The 16,395-nt window shown below is 31.2% G+C and overlaps 1 protein-coding gene across 1 annotated transcript; it reads left to right on the top strand.

Annotated features, from left to right (window-relative positions):
• Positions 1-3,633: 3,633 nt before the first annotated feature.
• LOC125859792 (protein EXPRESSION OF TERPENOIDS 1-like) lies at positions 3,634-6,777 on the top strand. The gene is made up of 2 exons (XM_049539604.1): positions 3,634-4,485; positions 6,313-6,777. Exons 1-2 carry the CDS (start codon positions 3,945-3,947, stop codon positions 6,720-6,722), a joined length of 951 nt encoding a protein of 316 aa, XP_049395561.1. The 5' UTR covers positions 3,634-3,944; the 3' UTR covers positions 6,723-6,777.
• Positions 6,778-16,395: the final 9,618 nt, after the last annotated feature.

The following is a 16,395-nucleotide window of genomic DNA, read 5'->3' as shown; positions in this document are numbered from 1 at the left end:
AATATTTTTTAAAATCAAACTTAATTTTTTTGCTTTTTGAAGGGGGGGGGGGTAAGATAGGGGGCTGGGGGGGCGAGGGTAGGATGTTGGGGTGTAAAAAAATAAAAAATTAAAATTAGAAATATCTTTTAAAAATAACTTTTAATATTTTTTTTGGGAGGGGTGGGGGTAGGGGTGAAGGTGCGGTAAAAATATTGAATTCAAAAACAAACTTTAAATTATTTTTTTTGGGGGGTGGTTGGGGGGGCTGGTTTGAGGGTAGGGATCAAATAAATTGATTTTTTCAACAATTTTTTTTTTTAATTAGAAGTTGAAAGAGAGTTTTGGAAAATGTTTTCCTTAAGTTTTGAAGGGAAGTCATTTTCCTTAAATTTGAGGAAAATGAGTTGATTTGGAAAACATTTTCCAAACCATTTAACCCAACCAAACATGAGAAAATTGGAAAGTATTTTCCGGAAAATGTTTTCCTTCATACCAAACACACCCAAAGAGTGTTTGGTACGGAGGAAAAAGTTTGTAATATTTCTTTTATGTTTGATCAGTTAAAATGTTTTTTAAAATATCTTCAAAATAAAGTATTTTTTTCAAATAAATTAAATAAAAAAAACAATTTTTCCTGAGAAAAGAAGAAAAAACAAGTTTCATAAATGATAGCAAACTCATAATCCCCCTCCCCATTCCCAGTGCTCCCCACCACCCCATCCCAATATACTAAGGGGGTCATTCAAACCCCCTTTGGCGAAAATTATATTATTTATACATGGTTAAAATATTTTTTTATGTATATGTTGATGTTGAATCCCCTTCGACTACTTCGTGTGTCTATTTCTATAGATTTTGAACCTTTTTATTGAAAATTCTGGCTCTGCCACTGCGTACAAACACTAGAAAATAATTATTTCGAAGATAATATTTTTTTATGAAACGTCTTTTTTCTATCAACCAATAAACAAGTCTCAAAATTTAAGTACTATACCCTGTTAAATCAAAGAATGGTAGGGGCTGTTTTTTTCATACTTACTATATATATAGACACGTATATACAAAATTGGAAGGTAGGAAGTCACATTCAAATCTTAGTTTAGAAAATAAATTGAATGAAACAATAAGTAGATTTTGGCCCCCTCTCATTGGCACACAAATTAAAACTAGTTAAAAGGTAGATTTTCTGTCAATTTTGCAGGTGCATTTTATTAATGCAATTGATGTTAGTTCTTCATACTTGCATTGGTACAACTTTCATCCAAATATCTTGTAAAGAAAGAAATTAAAATTTTGAATTCTAAAAATATATAGCTTTTAGATTTTCGATGAATTATTCATATGTATTACATAATTTTTTAAACACAAATCTACTAAGTTATGTTGAACTCGACCTTCGCCCAAAATACTTTATATATTTTTTTTCTTCTATTGTGAGGCTTCAGGGTATTTTGTATGAAGGAAAATATTTTTTTTTTTTGAAAAATAAGTGTACGTTAGTTTTTTTACTTAGGCGGGGATTAAGATATACAAGGTCAAGAGCGGAGTGAGAGTGTTGGAAAAGAAATAATGAACTTGCAATAATACTTATATAACTTCAGAGAAAGCTAGAGAGTAAGAAATATTAAAGTAATTCTAAGAGGCCATAAAATGCTTACTATCCATTAAGACATGTTTTCTAAAATGTCTAATATTATATTTTTGGAGCTCTTTAATACTACACATTATTTTCTTACCGATAACAATAATATAATCAATATAATTTTACAAGTAAAAAAGTCTGGAAAAAATAATGTAGATGTAATTTTACTTCTATCTTATGAAGAATCTAAATTACATTTCGTCCACGAAAATTGCCAACTCCTGACTTTTTCCTCCAAAACAATAACAAATCAAAAGAAAAATAAATCTAGAGATAAATTTCACACAAATAAAAAGTGATAAATCTCATTATAATAAAGAGTTAAAAGAAAATGGTCCCCTCAAAATTACTTGTAAAACCTCAAATGATGAATATTTTGAAAGTTATAGCCAAAAAAATAGGGGGATAAAAAGAAGTGTCAATAATTACACTATTTAAATGATTGCATTATCACTACCATCTTCAATTATTTAGCTTTCAAGTAATATTACAAAACTTTATGTTAGAAATAAAGGAGCAGTTGTAGCAGTATATTTCATAAAGTACAACTTTAAGAACCACCTCACCCAAAATTCAAGTCTAATAAATACTCTATCCTGATTTTATGATTTATTTTATATCATATTAATTTTTTATTTTAAAAATTTGTATTAAATCAAAAGCATAATACATAAATATGCTTTTTAATTTGGTTTCAGTTGATATCTATGTCCTCTAACTTTGAGTATGCACAAACATACACTTAAACTTATACAAAATTGAACAATACATTCATCTTGTGTAGCGTCCTACATGGGAATATTGTGTCTATGCGACATCCTACATGTATTATGTTACATGGGGCATGCGCGTCTACTTGTTCAATTTTATACAAATTTGAATGTCAGTTAAATCCAAGTTAAATGATTTATTTATGTATTATGCCCATATCAAATAAACATCACATAAATTAAAATTGATGTGCCGTCATCAATATAGATAGTGATGTGATGATGAGACTGTTCTTCTCTTAATCAAAGCTTTCGTATTCAAATTATAGACATAAAAAAATCTTGTTGGAACATTATCACGATGGAAGGCACAAAAATCAGAGAGTGCAGAAAGGAAAAAAAAAAGAAGAGAAAGTAATTAAGTCTACTGCTGTTTCGTTTTAAGCCATTGGCGGCATGATCACAATTATTTATTTTTTATAATCAAAACAGAAAATAAAGGAGGATATTATAATATGAAAAATTTAATTATTGTTAATATGGTGAAAAAATTTATGTAGCTAAATAACTGAGTTATTACTTATTAGTGTACTCTACATCACAAATTTTAGGTACTTGGTTGAATTTATATGATGTATTTTAATTGAATATGAAATTTAATAAAAGGAAAAAGGATAAATATATTCTGAACTATCGTAAAAGGTATGCAGATACCCTCCGTCATACTTTTGAGACATTGGTGTCTCCGCTGTCCAAAAATTAGAGCATATATACCCTTTATACTAACGGACATACATGTGTCATAATCTTATCCACCCACCCGACATTTATTAAATCGGATCGACGGATAAAATTGTGCCACGTGTCCCGTTTTAGTCTTCCGTTAGTGTGAAGGACATATATGCTCTAGTTTTTAGACGGCAGGGGCACCAATGTTCCAAAAGTATGACGAAGAGTATCTGCATACCATTTACTATAGTTCGAGAGTATATTTGTCCTTTTTCCCTTTTATAAATATGGAAAGACTTTGTTAATATTTTAAAACCATCCTTAGAAAAAATATATTTTAGTAGAGTTTTTGCTAACCAACATAAATAAAATGTTGATAATGTCATTAAAGAAATCTATCGTCATTTTTAAAAATGATGAAAAAGAATAATGTGTTATATAAATTAAGATAAAGATAATTCTACATTATAAATGTTTTCTCCTCTTCAATTTCTCTCACTTTCATACACTCACATAGTTGAAAATTGAAATTCAACTTCTTCTGTTATTTTAAAGGGAGAGTGAGTAAGAGAGAGAAAAAAAAAAAGACCACCCTTTCTTAGTTTTTTGTTCTTTCTTTTTTGCCAACCTACAAATCAAGAAAATCAAGGTTATCTTATAAAAAAAAGCCAAAGCTTTTGTATTCTAAAGAAAGTATGGTTGCAAGGCTGAAACTTAAAGGGATCGATAAGAAGGCGTCATCAAAATTGAAGCTTGCGGTATAACAATACAATAAAGTTCCTCCAAATTTTTTCTGAGAGCTCATTCTTGATTCTATGGAATCGTGTCTTATGTAGACATCCTTGTGATATGGGTTGTGTGTCTCAATTAAATATAGAAAAATGGCCGATTTTTTTTCACTAGGAGGAGGAGGAGGAAGAGAAGCAACAAGTAGTCAAGAATATCATCAACATCATCATCAAGAAACTACTAATAGTACTCACAATTGGTTCTTGTACAAACATCATGATCAAGAATTACCAACATACAAAGGTTTAGAACTATGGCAACAACAACAACAACCTCATCACAACGACGAGGAGCAAAATTACCAAATTCTTCGAAACCCCATTATTAATCCATTTGGATTAGATATTGGGCCTAGTAATGATCATCATCATGAGACTAATATGATGATGAGAAGTAGTACTATTACAATAAGTTGTCAAGATTGTGGGAACCAAGCTAAGAAAGATTGTCAACATATGAGATGTAGGACTTGTTGTAAGAGTAGAGGTTTTCAATGTCAAACACATGTGAAAAGTACTTGGGTTCCAGCAGCTAAAAGAAGAGAAAGGCAGCAACAACTTGCTTCTTTGCAACCACAACAAGAAGAAGAAGATAATAACAAGTCCAAAAGACAAAAAGATGATTCAATTACCGGTAAAGTATTTATCTTTCTTAATTTTCTTCATTTTTTTTTAATCGTTTTTTGTTGTTAATGGTAGAGCTAAAAATTTCATCATATATTCTGACAAGGGAATTTTAAAAAAAATTCGAGAACGTTACACTTGGATTTCCCCTTATGTTGAGGAAAGATCCAAGATCTTATACTCATATATCTTAATTCATCATTTTCTTCAATCGTTCTTTCACAGTAATGGTGGAGCTAAAAGTTTCGTCATTCTGACAAGAATATTTAAAAAGATTTGAGAACGTGACACTTGGATTTCCCTTATATTGAGGAGATTCAAGATTTTATATTCTCATTTTAATTTCTTATTTTCTTCAATATTCTTCACTATAGTGACGGAGCTAAAAGTTTCATCACAAATTCTAACAAGGGCACTCAAAAGATTTGAGACGTCACACTTGGATTTGGATTTCCCTTATATTGAGGGGATCCAAGATTTTATACTCTCATCTTAATTTCTACTTTCTTTAATCGTTCTTCACTACCCTATATTGACGCTAAAAGTTTTGTCATAAATTCTTACAAGGGAATTTCTTATCAGAATTTATGCTCTTATCGAATTCCTCTTTTTCTTCAATCGTTCTTCATTGCAGTGAGGGAGCTGTTTTTATCATAAATTTTGATAAGAAAATTTGTAACAATTCGAGAATGTCACACTTGGATTTACTTTATGTTGAGGGGATCCAAGATTTTATAGTCTAATCTTAATTCCATCATTTTCTTTAATCGTTTTTCATTGTCGTTGCAAAGTCAGAAATTTTAATAAGAGGATCAAAAAAACTTTGAGATTTAAACATGTATCTTTCTTATGTCAAGTGAATTCAATTTTTTTTATTCTTACGTATTATTTTTTTTTCTTATATATTTATATTATAAATTTACTTAATAAATATAAACAAAAATTTATAAATTATTTAAAAAAAAATTATAAACATAAAATTCTGACTCTTGAAAAGCTAAAGAGTACTCATAACTATTGCTAAATATATGATGATGAAAACTGAAAAAACTGAACTTCCCCTTTGTAGTAACAGTAAGTAAATCACCCATCAGCTTTTTCCCTTTATTTTATTTGTCTTTCTCTGTCTCATCATAACTGTTTCTTGGTATTCTTGACAAAAAAATTGTCAAAGAAAGCCCTAGTAGTGGTTCGATTAATTCAAATTCATACTATAGAAGTAAGCGGTTGAGACAAAAATAGGATATAAAGTTTATGAGTTTGAGTTTTAGTTTTAGTCCTTTTGAGTTATTTGGGTTCCAAATTGATCATTTATGTACATATTAATTTATTTTCTAAAGATAAATATAAGATTCAAACTAAAATTATTAGGTTCTACCAAACTCGTTTTTTACATTCTAGCTCTCACTACAAAAGTTATAATGCTCTTTACATTAGAAATTAAATTTTTAATTTTAGGACTCGAACTTTAAACTACTGATTAGAGGTATTTGTAAATATACATGGTTTTATTTTGTCTAAAAACTTAGTGAAGGAAATTGGATTGGGTCACCCATGTGGGTCAACCCGGATCCATCTGAAGAGAAATATGAATAACTGTAACGGGTACGATTTTAGAGTGTGGTTTTATATGGTGTACTTCGTGTTTATATACATGTGATTACATTTTTTGACTAGTGAAACAATATATAATGATCCTGCAAACTAAGTGTTTGATTAGATTTGGATAACTTCATCTCTAGCTCTTTAATTTACATGTGATAATGTTTACTTATTGAAACATGTTTTGCTAATTAATTAATTATCTTATTGTTTTTTTATTTTTTTATTTTTTTAGGGTTAGAAGTTGCAAATAATTTTCCATCAAAAGTAAATTCAACAGCTGTGTTTCAACGTGTTAGAATGAGTTCAATTGAAGAAAATGAAGATCAAATAGCATATCAAGCTGCTGTTAATATTAATGGACATATATTCAAAGGAATATTATATGATCAAGGTGATAATCATGAGTACAATTATATGAATGGTGGTGATCATGACAGCTCATCGGGTGGCGATCTCGTACCACGTCAGCATAATCTTAATATTACTGGCACCGCCACATCAGCCGACGCAACTGCAGGGGGTGGCAGTGGTGCTTCCGCGGTGGCCGCGGAAGGATCATCACATTTTCTAGAAACTTCTTTATACTCTAGTGTTAACACTTTCGTGGCTGGTACGCAATTTTTTCCACCTTCAAGATCTTGATATTAATTAATTAATAATATTTTCGATTAAAAAAGAAGAAGATATTTGACATTTGACAAATGACAAATTTTGTTCTTGTAATGAGATCTAGTTAATTATGCTAATTAGCTAGCTAGCTTAAATTAGTTACTCTTAATTACTTAAGGGGTTGTTTGGTTGGTGTAATAGGGACATTTTTAATCTCCACATAGTTAAGGTTCATTATTGTTACTTCTTACTACTAATATTTATGCCTTGTTGCACTAATTTTCTTGATGTAATAGATGATATTTGCACAAGTTAAAAGGAGAATTTATGAATTAGTAATACATGAAAAAAATAACAATTAAAATGAAAAAGTTAACTATTTATTGCGATAATCATACATTTTATATGATTCACACTTCAATGTAGTATGAGAATAAATAGAGGCTTAACATTCAATTTTCAGTGAGGGAAAATTTAATTTTTATGTGTTTGACAAATAAAAGAAGAAAAAGAAGAATCAGACTAAGTAATATGTGAAGAGGAGTGTTAAGATATACAATATAATTAAGTAATTAAATTGTGTTGTTTTTAATAGCTTAAACTTTTAATATATTGCATATGCATGCTTGGATTTTGTTAATAGGTTTTGTGAATTTAGAACTTCGAAATTCTCCCCAATAACGCGTAGATAGAACTAATTTTCTACTTGATATATATATATATATATATATATAAAAGTTGACTGTATATTATATATTATATATAAAAATAGATTGCTTGTTTCTTAGGACAATCAACAATGACAAACATCTTTTCCTCCTTATTTTCAGTATATGGATGTCTATCAAATTGCATGAATCATGTTCATGTTTGAAATTTTGTTACATAGAAATATAATAAAAATATTTGTTTGAAATTTTTGATAATTTTTCATTAAGATATACTCTCTCCTTATTTAGTATTTACTTTGTTTTATATGATATCTTCATTATTAAAATATTTGTAATCTCTAAAAACTATTACTACTATATGTAAAATGTAAACAGAATAATAAAGCTTGTCGTCAAGGGCGGATCTAGGTTGTGTTTAGGGGTTCACCCGAATCTTCTCGGTCGAAAAATTACGTTATATATATAAAAGGTCAAATTCTGATTTTATGTGTACATATATTAAAATGAACCCCTTGAAAATAAGTGAGAAGCTTTAGCTCAATGGATAAGGGGTTCAGCAGCGGCTTTTACGTCTTGGGTTTGAATCCCATGCGCAGTAATTTCTCCCCTCTTATTTTTTACCCTTTTTAATGCATGGAATTGGGCTCAACTTTTGGGCTTGGATCATCTTCTCTTTTTCATTATTTTTTCTCTTTTATGTCATTTTTTTTCTAAAAATATTTTTAGATACTGGTGCATCAATGAGATACCTTGTACAAAAAGCATGTCGGGGTTACTACGCTCACCGCGCACTTACATTACCACATGCGCTTCTTCTTTAAATATCGAACCCCCTAAGCTTAATTCCTGGATTCGCCACTGCTTGTCTTGAACTTTACGATGACATACTATTTCCTCCGTTCACTTTTACTTGTCACCTTTGGACTTGGTACACCTATAAGAAAACAATAATTGGACTTGGTGGAGCGGATGCAAGGTGAATTGAGGCTTAACCCACAAAATTTTCAATATCTCTCATCCTATCCCGCATAATATTCTGAAGTATTTTTATTTAGTTCACTTTCATGATAGCCAAACAAAATGAAATTTATAAAAGTTACAAGAAAAAATGAAGTTAGTCTAGAAACTACTCACTCCGTTTCTATTTACTTGTCAAATATTTTCTAATTTGATTTTTTTTTACTTGTCATTTTTGACAAATCAAGGAAGGATAATTTTTTCCTTTCTATTATACCCTCAATTTATTAATATTAAGTTAATGTCTTTAGAAAATGTAGTGAGTAGATATATTTAATATTCTATCAATTAATAGGGATAAAATAGTAAACACACCATATCAATTATTATTTTCTTAATAAATATGTCAAGTAAAAAAGAACAGAATGAGTTAAAAAAGAAGAAGAAGCAATTACGATGAATTCTTCATAAATGGTGTTATTCCTGCATAACAAACCTTGCCCTGCCCCGGCCTTGCATTAAATTTTAAATTAAGTCATTTCAATCCACCTCGCTTCGCTCCACCCGCTTAAGTTGAATTCACTTCGTTCAACATTCATCTCGTTCAATTGTCACCCCTAAGGATTGGTATAGAAGTCCTGCATATGCATGGACGAATTTACAGTATATGTTATAAGTTTGGCAGAATTTATCTAATTATGACTTAAATTAATTCTATATTTGAAATATTCTCTTTCTTGATTTTCTCTTATTTGTTATTTTTTAGTTATATCATGTTAAGTTAAAAAAATAATACATAAATCAATCCCATATCAAACTAAAATACTGACATTTTTAATAAATATTAAAAGTGTGGCTAATGAATTTTATTAAAGGCTAAAATATTGTTGATTTGAAAATTTTCCCAAATTTTAAACTGCTCCATTTCTGGCTGGTGGTGTTAGAGTTGACGATGCAACCAACACAAGCCCAATTAGTGATACTAATGCAGAGAAAAGCCCAATGAGAAGTTAGGGCCCATTTTCAGTGAGAGGTCCAAGCTTATAAATTTTAGGGACATTTACAGGAGTGTTTATTCAATAAAATATAACGGAATATTGATTTTTGTATTCGATTTTAGAGATTCATGAACCTGAATGCCTTCACAATACTGTGATATTGACCATTTCGATAAAACCCTCGAAAATTGAAGATTCAAAGGAAGGAATTGATGACCAAGATGAAGGTTTCAATATCAGATTTAATAACATTTATAATTTGGATTTTTAGCAAAACTGGTAATAGTTGATACAGAAGGATCCACTAAATCCATTTTGTTTGTTAATTTCCCATAATTTACTCATCTAATTAAGGCAATACGTTACAACATTTAACTCAAAAGTATTTAAATCATGTATCTCGGTCTTCTAAACCCAACAGATACACATATCTAAGGTATCGAGATACGTGTATCCAACGGCCGAAAATGGTATAAACATAATATCAAACTATCGAAATTCCTAGTAATTAGGATCTAAACTAGTGAGATTTATGTAGTTTACCCATTCCTAATTCCTAGATAAAATTGACTTGTTTTTAATGATCAAATACTTAATTGAAAAAAATATTTGGGCAAGTATTTTTAAATAAATAATTACTAATTGAGGAAATTTCATAAATGGCTAAGAGTTGAAACATTATAAGCTTTCTTAGCTACAGTTTGCCCAATTGCGTAGCATAGCTATAATTATCCGATGCATCCGCTGGTTAATTTCATTTTCAGCTTCATGGAGGTCTATCTGCATAAAAATTCTTTTTCTTTATTTTGTTCTATGCTAAAACAATATATATCGTGCAATATGCGTTACAGATAAAATATATATTCTACACTCAACTGTTTTTTTTTTTGGGAAAGAGAAAATAAAAAGATACTATTTCAATTGGCACGATTTAATCAATTTTGACTCCATTCATTTCATTTTCAATGCACGTATCTTTTTTTTTTTTTTAAAGTTTATTTTTCATTATTTATATTTAACAAATTCTTAATTTCAATGTATTTTTCTTAATTCTTAATGGTATTCATCATATGTAGAAATGATATGACATTTAAAAAGTAATTGTAACACTTGAACTACTGAATTATCATGGAAAATATTGATCACGAGTAATTAAAAATAAAGATAAAAAAAGAATGAGAAATTTAGATTCTCAGAATGAAGTTGAGAGAATCGGAATTAAACTCTTTACTTAATAATACCCACATAAAATCTTAAACTCGCAAATAAAAATTATTTATTTTTATTCAACCTAAATTTAAAACAAATATATTATTGAACTGTCTAATTCTTGAGTCTCTTTGTGGTTTAGCCCCAGACCAATAACTTGGTCAATCTTTGGATAATCCGTATTCACAACAATATGTATAACTTAGGACATAATTTATTTATTTTTTGTATTCTTTAATTTCTTGCTGAATCAAATTAAAATACAGGTTAATTTATCCACCTTAAGGAAGGTTACATTGGGTAGTAACCTTTACATAATTTATTTAAAATACATAAAATAAAAAAATCAATTATTTTAGAAAAAAATATCTTCCAAAATACTCCTTACTCCTAGTATTATATATATTGAGGCAGAACCAAGCTTTTTATTTAACAAAATTTAGGAGAAAACAAAATCCTAAAATCAAAACAAAAACCAAAATCCTAAAATCCTTAAAAAAAAAGAAAAACAAAGAAATGTCAGAGGAGGGACAGTCATCGGTTGTCTTGCTTTGAGTGGTTAGTATTTGTTATTGTATTTGTATTACTGTAGTTCTTGTTTTTGATATTCATCATTGTTTATTACTATTGTTTTTAATTTTCTATCCTAGTATGTTGTTTATTGTGTTTCGAGTATCACACTATTTTGTTGTTGTTATTGTTGTTCCCGTCTACCGTTGCAGTGTTTCCTTGTTACCTGTTGTATTTTCTTCATTGTCCACTTCTTCTTTAATTTGTATCTGAATTTGTTGTACTTGAATCGAGAATCTTTCGAAAAAAACATCTCTACTCTCACGAGGTAGTAATAAAATAAAGAAAATTTCACTGAATATATTGTTGTTGTTGTTTGATTAAATTTGTGGAGTTAAATCTCTTATATTCTGATTATTATTTATATTTCCATTTTTTTAATTTACTTTTGGTTAGTTAGTGGTTGATTTACCTTTTTGTTAATTGTGCAATTTGGTATAGTAATAGTTGGATTTGGCATGGGTTTCTCTCATTCAATCAAATGCACTATTTAGCCTTCTTGAGTTATAGATTTCAACCCAGCGTATATAATATTTATCATGTTATTTGAAGGTTTATAGAAGATGACTTTAAAGAAGAAGAAGATGAATTGAAACAGAGTAGTATATTATTTCTCCAGAAAAATTACTTTACATTGAGACTCTAGTCTTGTATTTATACACATACTCATCTCTCTAATTGTTTCTTGAATGTAACTAACTTTTAACTAACTAACTTTTCCTAACTGACTAACAGTGTTCTAACTATAATTTGGACCTTTCCTCTTTTGCTTCTTGAGTTCTGTTAACACTCTCCCTCAAGCTAGGAGAGGCAAATATATTTAGAACTCCTAGCTTGGACAGTAAGAACTCATGTCGTGCTTTGGTCAGACCTTTTGTGAGGAGATCAGCAGGCTGGTTCTGAGTAGGTATGTAGCTCACACTGATTAGTCCTTGTTGCAGCTTCTCTCTAATAAAGTGACAATCGATTTCAATAAGTTTAGTACGCTCATGATAGACTGGATTAGCTGCTAACTGAATAGAAGACTTGTTGTCACTGTGTATGTGTACCGGAAGCCTTACTTCAGCTTTTAACTCCTTCAGCATTCCCACTAACCAAACTAACTCAGCCACAGTAGATGCCAAGCTTCTATACTTAGCTTCAGCTGAGCTCCTTGATATTGTTGTTTGCTTCTTGGCTTTCCAGGATACCATAGACTCTCCAAGTTTGATTACATGGCTTGTTACAGATCTCCTTGTAATAGGGCAAGCTGCCCAGTCTGCATCACAATAGGTTGTTACCTCATTGTTGGATTACTTGACAGTAATATACCTTGACCTGATTGTTGTTTGATATACTTAACAATTCTAAGTGCAACATCCAAGTGAGACCTTTTGGGTTGTTGTAAAAATTGACTTAAAGTTTGGATGCTGAAAGAAATATCAGGTCTAGTCATGTTCAGGTATAGGAGTTTTCCAACTAACTTCTGATAGGAACTTTGATCTACAAGTTTGTCTTCTTGATTTTGCCCTGTTTGATCATCATACTGTTTAGATGTCAACTTGACATTCACATCAATAGGTGTGCCAGAAGGTTTAGCAGCAGATAGTCCCACTTCAGATATAAGTTGAAGTGCATACTTCCTTTGATGCATAACAATTCCAGCCTCAGATCTTGCAAATTCTATCCCAAGAAAATACTTTAACTCACCTAAATCTTTCATTTTGAATATCTGTTGTAGAGAATCTTTTGTTCCTTTTATCAGCTCCAAGCCATTTCCTGTAATTAAGATATCATCAACATACACCAATATTATTGTAATTCCTTTAGAGTTCTTCCTTGTGAACAAGGAATAGTCATGCTGACTTTGGTTAGAGTTAAGGTTTTGTAATGCTTCAGTAAGCTTGTGATTCCATTGTCTTGGTGTTTGCTTAAGACCATACAAGGATTTGATCAGTCTGCATACCTTGTTCTCCCCCTGACTAGCAAATCCTTGAGGCACATTCATGTAGATTTCATCCTGTAAATCACCATTTAAGAATGCATTATAAATATCCATTTGATGAATGTGTCAGCGTCTTGACACAACCAATGCTAGAATAGTCCTAACAATATCCATTTTTACCATAGGAGAGAAAGTTTCTTTATAATCTATTCCCTTCTTTTGACTGTACCCCTTTGCTACTAACCTTACTTTTAGTCTTTCTATCTCCCAAATGGACTTGTATTTGATTTTATAAATCCATCTACAACCAATTGGAGATTTACCTTTGGGCAAATCAACAAGCTCCTAAGTGTTATTATCTTGCAAGGCTTTTATCTCAGCTTGCATTGCTTCTACCCATTTTGGCTCCTTACTTGCCTCTGCATAAGTAGCAGGCTCTGTATTTATAGAGATTGCTGCAACAAACTGCTGATAATTCTTAGATAAATGACTATAAGACACACAATCTGATATAGGAAATTGTATTTCCTTGTTAATATTTAGAGACACAAAATCCTTCATCCATACAGGTGGATGTACCCCTCTTGTAGACCTTCTTGGAACAACTTCTTCCAGATTGCCTTGATTCTCAGAATTATGTGTTTCCTCTACATGTTCCATGATAGTAGTCTCTTCTACCATTTCTTGTTCACTTTCCTCAGAACTTTGCATTTCTTGTGAACAATTTTGATCAAGAGTAATATCTCTAGTCACACTGTCAACTCTCGAAATCCAATCTACATTTAGTAGTTCAACATTCATATTATCCACAAAAGGACCAACTTCTTTGTTTGTGAATGTAGTTATAAAGGGAAACACTGACTCCTTGAATATGACATCTCTACTTACAAATAAGTTATTTGATGATAAATCAAACAATATGTAACCTTTTTGAGTTTCTGAGTACCCCATGTGTATTGAAGATTTTGACTTGGATGCTAACTTATCATTCTCTGATAGATTTTTAGCAAAACACATACATCCTAACACTCTTAGGTGTGTCAACATTGGCCTGGTTCCATATAGCCTATCATATGGAGATTTATCTCCTAGGACTTTACTAGGCATCCTATTTATTAGATATACAGAAGCTAGTACACACTATCCCCAATACTTTATAGGAATGTGCCCTTGAAACCTCAAGGCTGTTGTTACCTCTAAAATGTGTCTATGCTTTCTTTCAGCTACTCTTGTTGTGGAGTATAGGGACATGGCCTTTGATGTATTATACCTCCTTCTTTAAACATATTTGCACATACAGAGTTTACAAACTCCGTACCATTATCAGACCTGACCTTTTTAACTGTTTTACCAAACTGAGTTCTTACAAACTTCAGAAACAGTGATACATATACACAGACATCAGACTTATTTTTCAACAAAAAAATCCAAGACATTCTTGAGAAATCATCAACAACTGTAAGGAAAAATCTATTACCATCAAAAGTTGCCTTCTTATATGGACCCCAAACATCCAAGTGAATCAGTTCAAAGGACTCGGTACTTTTAATACTACTAACAGGGAACACACTTCTTGTTTGTTTTGTATAAGGACACACTACATTTATTCAAAACTCTGTTCATACAATCTGAGTTTACAGGGAATAACTTGTTCAAAATGTGAGATGACATATTTCCTAGTCTCTTATGCCATACACATACCTCCTCTTTTGACAATTGTTTTTCCCTTTCCTCTCTTTCTCTCATCATACAAGACTGGTGTGTCATCTGATCCTGTGTAAGATTCTTCAGTAGCAAGTACAACCCATCACTTTCTTTACCAATCACTTTCACCTTGCCTGTGTAAAGCTCCTGAAACATGCAAAAATGTGCAAAGAAAGTGACTGAGCAACCTAACTCCTTAGTCATCTTGCTTACTGACAATAAATTGTACTTAAATTCTGGAATGTGAAATACATCTGTAACTATAATTGTTAGAGATATGTGACAAGAAATATGAGTCACATAGGCCACTTCACCATTAGGTAAGGATACTGTTTTTGGACATTAAACCTCTACTACAAACTCCTTATTAAGCATACCAATTTTCAAAATTATATGATTTGTTGCCCCTGGTATCTATGATCCACACATCATTATTTTCAGACACTAATAGAGCCTTACCTACTGCGTTAGTCTGAATTTCATGAGCCTGAACTCCATGAGCTTGAGCTGCATTTCCTGTGTTTACAGTCCCTTTATTCTGCTTAAGCATTTTGTAGTATTTGGCTGTATTGCTCTCTGGTAAAAGTGCAACCTTGCAGGTGTTTTCCACACTCATCTTCTTCATTATTCCCAGCAAATGACTTGCCACTTGTACCAGACACATTTGTGTTAAATCCATAGTTAAATGATGTAGAGCTATCAGACACACCATCATATGCCTCTCTTCTTATATTACTGGATTCATTCACCACCATGTAGGCAATATTTCACGCTCCATTAACTGCCTTCCTCTTTGACTTGAATTCAGGAGGGTATCCAATTAACTTGTAACATTGATCTTTAGTATGACTTGTGCACTGGTAAACCCTCCAGATCTTGAGTACCAAAGTTTTTCTTAAACTTGTTAGGTACTTGTGCACTGGTAGACCCTCCATATCTTGAGTACATTGCTAGTGGATCAACTCTAGACATACTTATAGAATTCATACCCATGTTATTACTGTTAGAAGCAAATCTTTGACACTCATCACTGACAACCATAGCATATGCCTGGTTCACTCCTGGCATAGGACTCATTAATAGAATTTGACTTCTTGCCTATCTATATGATTCATTCAATCCCATAAGGAATTGATAGAGCTTTTGCCTATTTACATGATCTGTAAAACCTCTTGATCTTTCACAGTTACAACCAGGGGATGGAACTAGAGCTTTAAACTCATCCCACAAGTTCTTAAGTTTTGTAAAATAGACAGACACTGTGTCACGGTCCGGGATCACCCCCTAGTCGTAACCGGCGTACTCGACCTCGAAGAGGTCTAATACAAGCCTCTTAGCAATTCATTCATCGCATAGACACTAAAACCATAAGGAATTAAAAACATTCTTTACCAAGAAAACATTTCATAAAAAAAGAAACAATAGCAAGCGGAAGACTTTTTAGACTTTATGCATGATGTCTCAAAACCATCTAATACTTTAGAGTACAAAATTCGGGACCAATCCCATACACAACTTAAACAATACTAAAAAGACATAAAAGAACATATGGGGTATTGTCCTCGAATATATGAGGACTTACCAAGTCTTCATCTTCAACACTTAGAAACCTATCAAATAGCCATGACATGTCATCATCTCCAAATCCCTACACTTTAGTCCAAAAAGGGAAA

Source organism: Solanum stenotomum, chromosome 3, assembly GCF_019186545.1.
Source record: "Solanum stenotomum isolate F172 chromosome 3, ASM1918654v1, whole genome shotgun sequence".
Classification (NCBI taxonomy): domain Eukaryota; kingdom Viridiplantae; phylum Streptophyta; class Magnoliopsida; order Solanales; family Solanaceae; genus Solanum; species Solanum stenotomum.
This window is presented reverse-complemented; position numbering and strand designations above follow the sequence as displayed.